This window comes from Helianthus annuus, chromosome 13, assembly GCF_002127325.2.
Source record: "Helianthus annuus cultivar XRQ/B chromosome 13, HanXRQr2.0-SUNRISE, whole genome shotgun sequence".
NCBI classification, from domain to species: domain Eukaryota; kingdom Viridiplantae; phylum Streptophyta; class Magnoliopsida; order Asterales; family Asteraceae; genus Helianthus; species Helianthus annuus.
The window spans coordinates 97,787,205-97,802,629 of record NC_035445.2 but is presented as its reverse complement, the minus strand read 5'-3'; the positions used below and the strand labels follow the sequence as shown (position 1 = coordinate 97,802,629).

The following is a 15,425-nucleotide window of genomic DNA, read 5'->3' as shown; positions in this document are numbered from 1 at the left end:
TAAACAATCTTGCAGAGTTGCAGTCATGGAAGACTGCCAACTTGGTCAAGAGGTATGCAGCAAAGGTAAACTTATTTCTATTCATATTAATCGGGTCACTAGTCTGTTTCAACTTTCAACTCTGTTTAACCCTTTCAATTTCACGCAGGAAGATGACCTATTCAATCTAGTAGTATATGCATGCAAGTTATGACTTATTATTTTAAGTATTTGCTTAAGTTGCAGGCACGCAGAGAAAGAGTGGAGATTGTTTCATTTTCTTTAAAATGCTTATATCACACCAAATGCGTCTTTGGTGGGGCTCGAACCCTTGACAACAAGGGAAACAACACTTTAAATCCAACGATTTTACCAATTGGATCCCCCCCCCCCTCCCCCTTCCACCTCACCACATGTATAGATTGTTTTATATGGGCCTCATTTTAGTTCCTGCAAATCTCACATGCATAGATAACTTAGTGAAGAGGTAAAAAAATCAAAATAAGTTTGGCAACCTCATATTTTCCAAAATGAACGCCTATAATATTTTGTAAGATGTTTACATGTTATGTGGCATTTTATTTTTGCTTTATCTTCTGTAACGTGTTTATATATAAAGTATAGACAGTTTTGAAAAAGGTAAAACATGGTTATTGATTTTTGGTCTAAAACAACGTTGCATTGTAAAGTGGGCATGGAAAAAACATGTTTGTACTTACTAGAAGACAATTGTGAAAATTAGAAAAACATTTAAGTCTTTAAGTTATAAAAAAACATTTATGTAAATAAAATACAAAAAAGTCATTCTCATAGATTCAGTTGAGTAAATACATTAATTATCTATAAACTTTAAAAAAAGAGTAACACTATTTTGCAGAATGTAACAAAAGAAAGTTTTAATAATTTCGGCTTTTTACAAAATAAAATATATATATCTAACGATGTTGAATCAGTCAAACCGGAAACCACCCAATAATTTGCGTGCAATGTTTGTAATTTTTGTAATATTGTTATCATTTTTTATAGATAAATATTAAAAAAAAAACTACCAAGTATAAACGTATATATGTTTTTCAAGTGTAAGTTTATACAAATAAAAACGAGCAAGTAACTACTAACAGCACACACTTGATGAATTATGCAGCAGCAATTGGAACAAGCCCAATCTATAGCCCATTATATATGAATATAAAAAACAAAAAATAAATGTCAACTTATAAAAATTATAAATAGTCTTATATTACTAGATAATAATAATGACATAATAATAACAGTAATAATAATCATAATAATAATAATAATGGTGGTAGTAGTATTTTATAGTAATAATAATAATAATAATAATAATAATAATAATAATAATAATAATAATAAAATTAACCATTTGTTAGGATTTGGTTTAGGCGATTTATATATGATCCATTTCTTTAATATGGCATCGAGTTATTTATGAACCGTTTTACACATTGGGTCCTTTGTTACTCAATTACGTTTTTTATGCTTTAGTAGTCAATGGCCTGCTTAAAGACTTAATGCATTGTAATTCATTGATATTGTCTCTTACCTTATTTTGATCGGTTTTTAGGCATAATACGCATGCAAATATTAACCATGTTGATGAAACCTTTCAAAAATTTTGATTCTTTTTTAAACAAATAATGTTTTTGTTTACAATTTAAATATGTCTTTATACCATTAATATGCCCGTCCACCGGACGGGTATAGAACTAGTTAAATATTGCTAATGCTATAGTTAATAGTTACATTCAAACAAACCTACACAAATAACAACAAAGTTTTTTTTTCTGAAAAGTAAATAACAACAAAGTATAGAAAATATAAATTTTATTTAGAGTTAAATGCTTGGTTGGTCCCTGTGGTTTTCAAAAATTGCAGACTTGGTCCTAGTGGTTTACTAATTACACGCTTGGTCCTAAAACTTGTCAAAAATGCACTCGGTTGGTCCCCAGCCCTAACATCAGTTAAATTTCTCAGTTAAGTTCATGTTAAATGACCAAACTACCCTTGCTTATTAACAAAACTCACTGCATCATCTTCATCACCATCATTATCTGCATCATCTTCAAACTCATTCATCAATTTACACTCACCCAATCATCCTCATCAAACCCATTCATCAAATAAATTACAAATTTTATTAGCCTACATGATAAACATAAAACCCAATCACAAATTAAGCCTACTCATTTCTAATCTAACCTTTTTTAACTTTAAAATATACTAGGGTTTCACAAATTTTCTAACCATGTTCAAAATATTATTCGAGTTAAATTAGTTGTTGCTTTGATGTTTAAAAGTTGAAACATAAACATGAATATAAATTAACAAAAAATGTATTTAGGTACAATTTGATTAAATTTGGTTGAAATTGATTTGATTTGCAGAGTCCTAATTTGATTTGGTTTGATTTGTGGTACAAAATTTCGACAATCAAATAAATCATAAACCAAACCAATAAACACCCTTACTAAAACTAAAACGAAATCAACAACAAAACAGAATGCACATAACAACTTAACTTCCATTAAAAGATAAAATCACCATACAATAACAGCTTCCTAAAGTTTTAGCCACACACATCAATTAACCTAAGCCCTTTCCCCTCTAATCCTCCTAGCCAACTGCATATCTTTAGGCATAATCGTAACCCTCTTAGCATGAATCGCACACAAATTCGTATCTTCAAACAACCCTACCAGATACGCTTCCGACGCCTCTTGTAAAGCAGCGACCGCACTGCTCTGAAACCTCAGATCCGTTTTGAAATCCTGAGCGATTTCTCTCACCAGCCTCTGAAACGGAAGTTTCCGGATCAATAGCTCCGTACTCTTCTGGTACTTTCGGATCTCTCTTAGTGCCACTGTTCCTGGCCTGAATCTGTGCGGCTTCTTCACTCCTCCGGTCGCCGGAGCTGATTTCCGAGCGGCTTTTGTTGCCAGTTGCTTTCTTGGAGCTTTTCCTCCGGTTGATTTGCGGGCGGTTTGCTTTGTTCTTGCCATTTTTGGTGGGTTTTGGTGAAGGGTTTTGTTCTTGTTCGAATGTGTGTGAAGTGTGTGATGAATTGTTGGGAGATTTGTGTATTTATTGGGGGGTTTTTTTAGTGTTTGAACTTTTTTTTTGGGGGAGGGGGGTGGGATATGAGCGCCAGAACAGATGGACCGTTGGATTATGAAAGAAAGAAAGGGACGGCTATGGTTGCACGTTAAGAGAGCATCCGGATCGCTATCTGTGTGGTTTTCTTTTCTTTTTTTTTATTGGGTGAAAACAAATAAAGTAAACTGTCATTTTGGTCCCGGTGGTTTGGGCACTTTTGTCATCTTAGTCCAAATCTCAAATTTTTTTACATCTGGGTCCCTGTGGTTTGCATTTGGTTGTCATTTTGGTCCAAATTTCAAATCAAGTCAGATTTCTAAAAAAAAACCCTGATTTTTTTTCTTTTTCTCAGGGGCATTTTGGTCATTATACCCCCCATTTAGAGTTAATCTTCCCCAAAAAAACCCAGTTCATCTCCCGAGTAGATATCAAGAATCTACTAAAACTGAACGAACCTAATTTCAACATAAAGCTTTTGGAGAATGTTAAATTCGATCTGAATATATAACAAAACTACAATATCTAAAATTTAATATATACAGAATCATAAAACTCGTATTCGATTTCACAGACCAATATTCAAACTCATCATCTTCTTCAACATATCCCTAAACCTTTTGGTCATTTTGGTCATCAACTGGCTTCATCATCGCCACTACCACCACCACCACCACCGGCCACCCAACTACGTCAAACAGCCGCTGTCACCACCTTCACCAAACCCAAAGCAAAATCCGAACAAAACCCGAACCATTAAACCTCTTCCTGGTAACCCGAGCCAAAATCAAAGCCTGGCCGTATCATCACCTCCGTTACCGTTGCTGCCGGCGGGTTCCGTTGCCGGCGATTCCGTCGAGTAACATCACCACTGACACCATCATTAACATCAGCAACCGTCATCGTCTTCATCAGAAACATACAAGAAAATGAGGAACTGAGAGGAATGCTTACCGGGTCCTGCTACTGCCGCTGTGTGCCGTCACCGGCACCGGAGCCCTTGTCTGAATCGGAGATCGAGATGGAGAGATCGAGAGATTGGGGGTGGATGTGGATAAACTGTATTTTTGTGTGAGGAGTTGAACTGGGTTTGATGATCTGGGTTTGATGAAGGTAGTTCAGGTTGGATGAGGGCGGTGGTGGTTCAGGTGCTTCTTGTTCTTCTTTGCTCACTGTCATATAACCCTAAGTGAAGGGCAATAGACTGTAGATAGAGAGAGAAAAGAGAGAGAGATGAGTTTTTTTGGTGATGATCTGCAAAAAGAGAGAGAGAAAAGAGAGAGAGAGAGAGAGAGACAGGGGTTTTTTTTGGTGATCTGCAGATAGAGAGGAGAGAAGAGAGACAGACAGGGTTTTTTTTGAAAATGACCAAAATGCCCCTTCAGAAAAGGACAAAATAGCAGAGTTTTTTTTGAGAAATCTGATCTGATTTGAGTTTTGGACCAAAATGGCAACAAAATGCTAACCACAGGGACCCATATGTAAAAAGTTTGAGATTTGGACTAAAATGGCAAAAGTGCCCAAACCACAGGGACCAAAATGGCAGTTTACTCAAACAAATATCTTTTTTTTTAAAGTTAATAATATTAACAACCGGCCCGGCCCAAAAAAGAGCATGGAGCCAACCCAAAACTTACATCATATATACCGGACTGTTGCACCAATTATTCCAATCAATATTACGGTGAGAAGACCTATTTTTAACCAGAAAAAACCGAGGGACCTAACATCCCTAAACATGTCTTCGACTTCCCCTCTCCCATTGGAAAAAAATCATGTCGTTCCTAGCCTTCCAAATGCACCAAACGGCGACAAAGATGAGCCCACGAATAATCTCTTTATACTTCTTGTTTCCTAGAAAAACCTTGTGATAATCCAGCAGGTCGCCGAAAGAGAAAGCAAAAATGAACGGGATCTTCGCCCAATCGCAGAGCCGATTCCACAGCCTAATAACCTTCTCACAAGCGATAAACAGGTGGTCAACCGATTCAGCCACTTCCCCACAAAAAACGCATAATTCAGAGTCGATTCGAAAGTTTCTCCTAACTAGCGCTTGTCTAGTTGGGATCCGATCCAGCAACGATCTCCAGATAAATATATCGCATTTAGCGGGAACCCAAGCGCACTTACGGAACGAAGACGCGCCGACAACACGAAGATCTTTCACAGCCAATTCCTTTACCGAGTGAGTAGAGAATTTCCCCGAGGACTCCAACGACCACACCCAGCTATCCCTTGCAGCCGAAACCGAGACAGAAGAGGGTGTGCTTTCTGCTTCCGCTAACTCAGCCGCAGTCACAGAACCCGTCGGCTGAACCGACCACTCCCAAAGGAATGTGACGAGACCATTCACCATCAAGATCCTATCACATATTCGACAGTCTTTCTGAACATCCGCAACAAAAAGAGAAGGCCATTTGATCATTAACGGTGCCTCCCCAAACCAGATATCGATCCAAAATCGAATGCTCGAACCATTACCCAAGACACCCTTTACAAAGCTATGGATTCTGTTGCCGTTGACTAAAAAATTATCGACGGTACTGGCGGTGTTCTTCCAAACTCCCTTTAAATTAGCTTTAGACGGGATAAAACCCCACCTTCTCCCATTTCCATGTCACGCCACGATCACTTTTCTCCAAAGACCTTCCTCTTCCATCCTAAACCTCCACACCCACTTAGAGAGAAGCGCCTCATTAACTAACTTAAGCTTCCAAATCCCGAGACCTCCATTTTTTTGGGGAAGAGACACATTCTCTCAAGCCATCCAATGCGTTTTTTTACCTCATCCGACCCCCCCCCCCAAAGAAAATTCCTCATCAAGGATTCCAGCTTCTTAACCACTGTATCACATTTTCCATACTTACATCACCCGACATGATAACGTAGACAATTGTCGCACTTAGGTAGGATACCCATGTAGTCTTTTCCCTTTTTGGCCTTCTTCTTGTTACTCGCCCGAGTAACCTTCTTGAAATTTGCGAGCTTTCTCTTGTTATTTCCAGATGACTCTACAGGAGTCTCCTCTTTCTCTTCCATACTGGAAAATTTTCCTTGTCTAATTGCTTCTTCAGTGAGTGCCACGCTTATGCTGATCGCCTCGGTGATCGTTGAAGGTTTAGATGTTGTTACCAGGCTCAGAATCTGAGGTGCCAATCCCCCGATGAATCGTTCGATCTTCTTAGATTTTGGTTCCACCAAACGCGTGTAACTTGTGATAATTCGCCAAATTGTGGGATCGTGTATTTGACCCGAACGAGTCGTTCATAGGAGTTTTGATCTGTTTCAGGTGCGGAAAACAAGAAACAGACTTAGAAACAGCTTGTTCTTCACTTTAAACACCTTGTTGATTGATCTAACAATGATTACAATCAAGAATCAAACCGGCAGCACCTCGGTATGATTTTCAGCAACTGTTCAGACTGATTTCGCTTGAGAGACAAATGACCTATATATAGTGTTTTGATTTCGCTTGAAACGGTTCAAGCGGAATTAGATGTTGGTTGATTCCGCTTGAAACTGACCAATGTTATTTCAAGCGGAATTACCTTCCCAAGCGAAATCACATCTTTTACAAACTTAAACATCCTATTTTCTCGTACATCGTGCCCTGATCTATCCTATCTAGTACAAGACTCGATACAAGACGAAGTTGACAGATGCATGCACTAACAGACTCCCCCTCAGATGTTAACGAGTCTATCGTGTCGAGTCTTCACATCTTCAGTCTTGTTCAGTCTCTGGGCTTCACTCTTTCTGTCAGCATTAACAGACTCCCCCTAACAATGTGCTGGCATTCCTTAAGTTCATCAGCATCATCTGCTTCAGGATCGTAATCTGGCTTTCACATGTTCAAGATCGTTGCCTGGCTCAATCTTTGTCCACAGAATCGAAACCTGGCTCATGCTCTATCCACAGAATCCTCAGGTATCGGAAACCTGACTCTTTAAACACAAGCTTCTCAGGATCGATTAACCTGGCTCAGCTATACACCTGCACAATCTCTACCTCAAAGTAAATTTCACACATTTACACATTTTAATATTAACATGTATGCACCAACTCAGACTCTCCCTCAAAATTTAATCTGAAAGATTTATCAATGAAAATCCTGATGAACCACTTGTAGATTTGTAGTATCGTGTTTGAAACATATTAGATTAAACATACTCCCCCTCACAAAAATGTCATCATGTTTAGCACTTGGAACTTTGAAAATCAGCTCTTCAACACCAGTTGTCGAAAATCTTTTTGGATTTTTCAAAATTTATGCTAAAACACACCTAAAATCTTTTTGGATTTTTGAATATAAAGAAATGCAGTAAAGAAATATTTACCGGCAATATTTTTGTGAGTTTGTGTAAGAGGATCATATCAGTTTCTGAGACAAATCACCAACACCGTTAAGCTTCATTTCATTTTAAGTTCTAAACAATTCACTTAGATTGTCAGTATATTGATCCACTTAAATTTTCACACAAAATTCAACTGTTTCAAGATACGATATTAATGTCTTAAGCACTTAAACTTATTCGCGTGTCCCACTACTTGAATATACTCCCGTATCCAGATCCCAATATTCAGTCTTACAGGTGAGTATACAATATATGATATCTGTAAAAGGGTTAGATGCGAAACCAAGAGAGCTCAGGTCAGAACTTCCGTTCAGCAGAGAGATGACGGTTCGACTTTTGGTGTGTCCCCTCTAGAGGATCTTTTCTTCAACGGCACATGATTAGCATTTTTCAATGTTTCATCATTTTTTATGCTGAGGGCGGCGCTATATTTCAAGCAATGCGGAAAGTATTATGCGGGGACTAGGTCAGAATTTCCATTCAGCAGAAGTCCCGGGATAATACCCCAGATATCACTGAGCATAAAGACCTAGTATCTCAGAAAGAGGGACCTTTCAAACAAGATTTCAGGGGTTACCCATATATCCAAGAAATTGTTCCCCACGAAATAAGCAAAAGTTTGAATTTTAGGTTTATATCTCGTCACAATCTACTAAATGTATAAAAACCTACTGACATATCCGTAGTGAGATTGTTTATCACATTTGTATCTTTCCACTTCTTTAGCATGTTGTGACAGTCCACTGATGTACTATCATTTCCTCTTTTCACAACAAAACTCTTCTTACATTTTATCATGTTTTTGTATTTTTCGAATTTTCTAATGTTTTTGGATTTTCTGAAATTTTTACTCCCCCTAAAATGCAAACACATTAAAAAGAAATTTGAAAACAAACTGAGCTCTTGACCCACTTTGTAGAAACAAATTTTGTAAAACAAACTATACAGAAAAATTGACAACCGATATCAAATCGCTTCAATTCGCCATTCACTTGGCATAAACAATCAGAACTCCCCTTTCAACAAACCATTTTCTCATTAAGATTTCAAAACACTTAAGTTTGTTTTAATCAAAATGATTTTTCCGGAAAATGAGTTTAGTTGATTTTACCACTTGTAGGGTCTGGTTCATCATCTTGTTCATTCAATCACTTGTATTAGGATTACATCAAGTTCAAATTAATGACATTGAGTAATCACCTTGTCAGAACAACCTCTATACCAATTGTAAAAACACATCACCTGTTACCAAGTGTAGAAATAAAACATCTACACTAAATCATTTTACCAACTAGGATGCCGATTCCTGCTTCGCACTTACCAACCTGGAAGCTCCGGCATAGTCCATCACCTGTAAAAATTTATCAACATTAAAATTCCTTCACAAACTCAAATTTTTATCATAAATGATGCTGATTCCTGATCCACGATTACAAACTTGGGATCTCCGGCAAGTCCGGTTTTTCACATATTAAACACAGACATCCAAGCCTCAGCAAGCTTGGATGTTAGCTTATCAAGTTCACTTTCAGTTAGGGTATATGTTGCTTTCTTTGTTTCATAAAACTCTTTTACCCCTTTTACCTTTCTATCAACCATTTTTCCAAAAAGCTTTTTTACACTTCCATTAAACTCTTTATCGACATCAAATTCTTTCTTTTCAGAATAGAATTGATTCGATATCTCAACCCTACCAACTTTTGATTTAAAATTTTCAGACCTCAATGGTGGAAAGTTCTCATCATCCATCGGAGGTACTGAGTTTTCCCTTTTAAATTCAACCTGTGGCTCCTCTGATTTTGTGGAATCAGGTTCATCGTCGACTTTCTCAGAAACATTCTTAACAACCCACACTTGGTTGTCTTTGGTGTAACAACTCTCACTAAAATTAATATTTAGTATGATAATTATCCAATAAGGAAACCCTAATTAAGACACCCAAGTGATTCTGCACAAACCCTAAAATTTCCGGAATGATCGGAATCAGGATCAGGGCCCCTAAAACTCAAGGGGGGTTAAACCTAGTGGACGATTATCTTAAAAACGCGTTGCCTAAATCTGATTGGTCGAATCTGTTGATTCAGCATAGCTAGTCCCATGCGTGGCAACCCTATAGTCGGTTCCAACCCTTTACGGACCGTAAAGGGTTAGGCTTACGGTCCGTAAGCGTGTCAAATTTCGTGTATAAATAGCCGACCTTGGCTCATGCTTTCTGTTGTTAAAACGACGGCCAAATTCCTCTTGTACGTCGAGTTATACTAAACACAGTCCAAAACACACACACCACGAAGTGCTGCCGCAATCAGGGTATTAACTCGATCGCTGTTCAATTCTTTTCTTTCCGTCAGCTTTTATTTTTGTAAATAATAGCTCGGGATTTTGCCCTCTAAATCCCTAAACTCTGCCCGTTATTAGGGTAATAACTCTAATCACTGGTACGATACTTTATCCGATCGATTATAACTATCCATCGATTGTCTGAGTGCTGCTCAAATTGAGTTATACTTCGTTATTCATCGTGATTTCGACTTGAATGTTTGAGTGCTGTCCGAACTCGGGCTATACTCTGTCATTCGTTGTGAATCCGCTGAATTGTTAAGTATTGCACTTGTAAATCGTTATGAGGGTTTTTTCTCGTGATTGTCGTTAAAGTTGAATTGAGTTAGTACACTAATACGAGTTCCATGGTGTCTAGAAATTAGAACTCGTAATCAGGAAACTGCTAGAGTACTTAATAGCTAAGTAAACTTAATAGTTAAATAAACTTAGCAGCTAGGTTAACTGAGTAGGTTAATTAATCCATTAATTAGGTTCAGTATTAATTAAGTGGGATTAATTAAGCTAAACCAGATTAATTAAGCTAAGTACGATTAATTAAGTTAAGCAAGATTAATTAAGCTAAGTAAGATCTACTAATCACCTAAATAGAAATATATATATATATATATATATATATATATATATATATAAATAGATAATATCAAAGGAATGTGCTAGGAAGGTGTAAGAGGATAGATATCTGTGTATAGGAAGCTTCCTAGAAAATGCATAAGTAACTTCCTAGAAAAGCTATAGGAAACTTCCTAGAAATACAAGGGAAACTTCCTAGAAATTTCCTTTTCCTGCCTATAAATAGAAGCTTAGGAATTCATTTTCCTTTGCTCATTTCTCTTCTTCTTTATTCTATACGTTGGTGTTATAACCAATAATCACCAAAGCGAAGTTCTGTCCGATTGATTCAAGAACCAACGAACGAATGCCAAAGTGTTGTACTTTGTAGATTTCGGTAAACGGAATCCAAAGTACTATACCTTGTGATTTCGGTAAACGGAATCCAAAGTACTATACCTTGTGATTTCGATAAACGGAATCCAAAGTGTTACACTTTGTGAAATTCATTAAGGTTCGAATCTCGTGATTACCGTTAAGGTTTGATTTGGGTTTTACACAAATACGTATTCCATTCTGTTAAACTATATGTTTAACTACCAAAAATACTCCCAACTACACACTCACAATCAAACAAACTATTAAATCATCAGAAGATCCAGAATAATAAAGTGCATGCTTAATTATCGGAAGAAGTAGAATTAAGAAGCTTGTTAACTCAATCTTGCATGCTTATAAAGTGAGTCATTCTCTTTTTATCAACTGTTTTACAAAACTCCAAATTATTTTCCAAAGTTATAATTACATGGATTAAGTCTATGTAATCACCAAATTACAGCCGGTATGTGGGGTTTTGTATACACTACTTATTTCCCGTCACACTTGGACAAACGGGTGGCCAAGGGGTGATCTGACCACTGTCACAGACACCATTGGACAAATGGGCTAGCCAATGGATGGTCGAGTGACAAATACTGTGGGTAGTTGGTTTGATATCAGAAACATTGTAATTCCCCTTAATACTGTGAATTATAACAAATCTGTTTTATATAAAACCTGAATGAACTCACTCAGTATTTCCCGCTGACAAAACCTTTTTAAAACGCGTTTCAGGTAATTATAATAGATTGGCGTAAGGATTGGATCCAGCACTGAAGGACTTCAAGAAGTGGCTTATTTTATTAATTAAATCAAATTAAGAAATATTGTTTTATTAAAAGCTACCTTTGTAAAACATGGAATTTATTCCATCTATTTAAATAAAATCCGGTGTTTCTAAACTCTGATATTTTTCCTAACTCACGGTCCTGATGAAATTTCCGCTGCAATGTTTTTCAAAATAATCACCGGTACCACTTGACTACTCGCGGCTTCCGATTCCGGCCAGGATGGGTTCGGGGGTCGTGACATTTGGCTTTCTTTTTGTAAAAAATTTTCTTTGAACTCTCACCAACTTCATAAGTAGAGTTTTCAAAAGTTTTGAATTTTTCAGTTGGTGGTTCAACATCAACAATTTTCCCTTTAAGTTTTTAGAGACTCCCTGATTTGTCTTTGTCGTTTGAGAGCAAGTTGATGCAATGTGACCAACTTCATTGCATTTGAAACAAGTTCTAGTCTTTATTGGATGAAACACTCCAGTTCCTTTCCTTTTCTTCTCAGCAAGAAACTCCTGGTTTGATTGTTTCCAGAACGGTTTCTTCTGTTCATCCTCAACACTTCCACCTGAAACAAATTCTGTTTTTGTTTTAGAATTTTTCTCATTTTTATCATTTTCTGATGGAATAAAACCAAGTCCTTTCTTTTTAAAATTACCATTATGGTTTGGTTTCTTTTGAAAACCAGAACCAGAATTGTAACCCTTTTTCTTGTTTAATCGCTGTTGAACTCTTGAAGTGTATTTTTTAGGTTTTCCAGTAAGATTTAAATCTTTTATTTCAGAAACATTAATTTCTATCATTTTGAAAACCTTTTTGATCTTTTCAAATCTAACACATCTTATTGGAAATTCTTTGTCAGAATATAATTTGTCAGAATCATTCAAAGTATATGCTACTTCAAATGTTTCATCATTCAAATTTGATTTTGATAACAAAAACTCTTTACTGTAAGCCCGTTTAACCATCGGTTTTGAACCGTTGACTGACGAACATGACCCTCCAGACTCAGACTCCTCATCAGTATCCCACACCTAATCGACCACCTTTTTTATTAACTCAAACTCATGATCAGTGTCAGACGATGTGAAAGTGACGTCAATGTTTTCTGGTAATTCATCAGTTGTATTAGTTTTTAACTTTATATTGACTGCCTTTTCGACTTGCTCCTCTTTTGGTTTTCTGGGAGAATAACCTTCCCAGATCGGAGGCGGACACTTGTTATAGCTAACAGTCGGTTTCTTACCAGTATCTTTCTTCTTAAGCTTGTCATCTTGAAAAGCTTCCATACCTGCAACAGTCGGATAAATCCGATCAGTAAGATAATCAGAACTAGAATAACTCTGTAATAATCATCTGATCCTCTCATTCTCAATCTTCTCGGTCTCCAACTCTTGCTTCCACTTTGCACTTTCTTCGATGTAGAAGTTAATAGCTTTCTACTTCGTCATCATTGTTGCATTCATCATTGTCAATGCAGTTTCTCTTTTAGAGTTTGTCTTTTGAAGACCAGTTACTGTTCTGTTCAAAACGTCATAAGACTCCTTCATGTAGTTGAGATTGAACAGTAATTGTTCCTTCATCTTCTCATACTCAGCCAGCTTTTCATCTTTAGCTGCACAGTCTTTGCATGGTTCTAAACACTTTGAGCAAGGTTTGATGACTTCCACAATCTTTTCTACTTCTATAATCTTCTCAGCTTCAATAACTTTTTCAACTTTAGTCACTTTCTCATTTTCAACAATCTCTTCAGCAGCACTTTTAACTTCTTCAACTTGGTCAACACTTTCTGTATTCATTTGCATTTGCTCTTTTGCTGCTCGTCTCTCCTTTAGCTTCTCCAGACGATCTGCAAAATAAAAATGAAAACTTTCAGGAGAGAGATGAGATTTTGCAACATTAATATGTCTTTCTTCTTCATCATCACTGCTGTCATCAGTTGGTGATTGATCAAATTCTACTGATCTATCAGAATTATCATCCGAAGAACCAGAATCAGATGGTGTTTGATCAAAAACAGCTTCTCTTTCTGAACTTTCATCACTTTGTAAATTTTCATCTAAACTCTGTGAGCATTCTTCTGATGAAACAGATTTTTCATCTTCATTCTTCACACTAACACCAATTGATTTCATCCACTCGGTGAACATGTCTGGTTCTTTCACAATCTTAGCAATGAAAGCTTTGAAATCTCCTTTATCATCTGTAAACATATCCCAACTAAATCCTTCAGGTAATCTTTCATCATCCTGATTGATTAAGCATGCTTTGTTGTCAGATGAAATGTATTTGTTCCAGCTAAAATCTTCTTGATTCACCAAACATGCTCTCTTTGAATCCTCTATCACTTTTCTACCATGAGCCACTTGTGGTTCTTGTTGTTGTTGTTGACCAACTTGTTGATATATGTCTTTCCGGTAATAGTCATCTTTTCTGAACGGATTCTTTGCTTCATTAGCTTCTCTGTTCTTTCATTCCCTCTTGAAATGACCTTTCTCCCTGCATCGAAAACAAGTAACTTTAGATTTATCAAAACCTTAAGTGGAAACATGTGCATCAAGAAAGTCATTTCTCCCAGTAATCAATTTGAATTTTTCTGCTCTTCTTAGGACACTTGCTAGACACCATTTGATATCCATGAGCTCCATCTCTTCAGCATCGATTTGATCGTATCCTCCTTTGTAAACATAGGATTTTCGATCCTCCCTGCAACTAAGCCTTCATAAGATAGTAGCACAGATCCAAGTAATGCCATGTGATCTTTCACAACTTCTTCAGAGAAACTTTGACCATCAGGAAGATTCAAAGCAATGTTGCATTGTATCACATAACCATTTCCACTTTTAGAACTTTGATGCTGAAAGCTTGAAGATGAATCTTTTGGATTAACACTTGGATATGAAGAGAATCCACTGCTGTTGTTAGAACCCTGATCAACATTTTCTGAAGAATTTCCAGTACTAAAAGCAGTTTGAATCTTCGGACTTCTTTCAACCTCTGGAACACTACCTTTGTAGTACATTTTCACATCTTGTTGACCACTTGGACTGTTCATCCTCGTAATCTTTTGTTGTTCCAGGTCTTTAACGGGTGGTCCGTAGGACAACCCTTAAAAGGTTTAATACAACGCATATTCTACACTTTATTCGGTTAATTGCTTGAATTAGATAACCACTTTGTGTTGGGTTATGCAGGTGTTAAAGTGCTCAAAAAGCGGGTTTTAGGAGGCACGAATGGACGCTAGAAGTTGGGGAATCAAAGTGTTGAAGAAAGCAAGGGTTGATGGAGAAATAAAGAAAATTTCACACTTAGCACCGTAACCTACGGCTCCCAGCTTCCAACAATGCTCCGCCGTAAGACAGGAGCCCTTTGGCGTAAGGTTTCACTGCCAGCCGTAAGCTACGGCTGGGGGCCGTAGCTTACGGCTCCTGGTTGACTTGTGCCCTTCTGTTGACTACCGTAAGCTACGGCTGGGGGCCGTAGCTTACGGCTCCGACTGAACTTCAAAGTGTAACTTCTCAATTAATGGCGATTTTAAGATAGTTGATGGCCTTAATCATGGTTTTTTCGGTTACAATCTGAAAGGAACGAATCTTGGGGCTATTAGAAGGACTTGGAGTAAAGGAAACATCATCTAATCTTGAATCTTGGATTCATCTAATCATCTAGCTCTCACTAGTTCTTGTTGGTGACATTTTGTGAACAATATTTCCTTTCCACTTTGTTATGATGTTAGTTAAAGCCATGAGTGGCTAAATACTTGGATGATTATCTTGTGTTGAAGGTTTGTGGTAGACTTTTGTGTTTTTATTTATATTTCTAGAATAACAATTCCTTTTTATTTGAATTGATTGTTATGGTGCATAATTGGTTGTTAGTAACTTGTTGATTCTTATGTTAAACTAATTAGAAACCATACGTTCTTGGTGCCGTTGGC

At 37.0% G+C, this 15,425-nt stretch overlaps 2 protein-coding genes across 2 annotated transcripts; both read right to left on the bottom strand.

The window, feature by feature from the left end:
* Positions 1-2,501: 2,501 nt before the first annotated feature.
* On the bottom strand, positions 2,502-3,064 carry LOC110872165 (histone H3.2). Its single transcript, XM_022120954.2, has one exon. The coding sequence runs from the start codon at positions 2,997-2,999 to the stop codon at positions 2,589-2,591; it is 411 nt and encodes a 136-aa protein (XP_021976646.1). The 5' UTR covers positions 3,000-3,064; the 3' UTR covers positions 2,502-2,588.
* A 1,758-nt stretch (positions 3,065-4,822) lies between these two features.
* LOC110869609 lies at positions 4,823-5,515 on the bottom strand. Its single transcript, XM_022118850.1, has one exon. It carries the CDS (start codon positions 5,513-5,515, stop codon positions 4,823-4,825), a length of 693 nt encoding a protein of 230 aa, XP_021974542.1.
* Positions 5,516-15,425: the final 9,910 nt, after the last annotated feature.

Coding starts and splice junctions, on each gene's coding strand:
- LOC110872165 (XM_022120954.2), bottom strand. CDS start 2,999: ATGGCAAGAACAAAGCAAACCGCCCGCAAATCAACCGGAGGAAAAGCT.
- LOC110869609 (XM_022118850.1), bottom strand. CDS start 5,515: ATGATCAAATGGCCTTCTCTTTTTGTTGCGGATGTTCAGAAAGACTGT.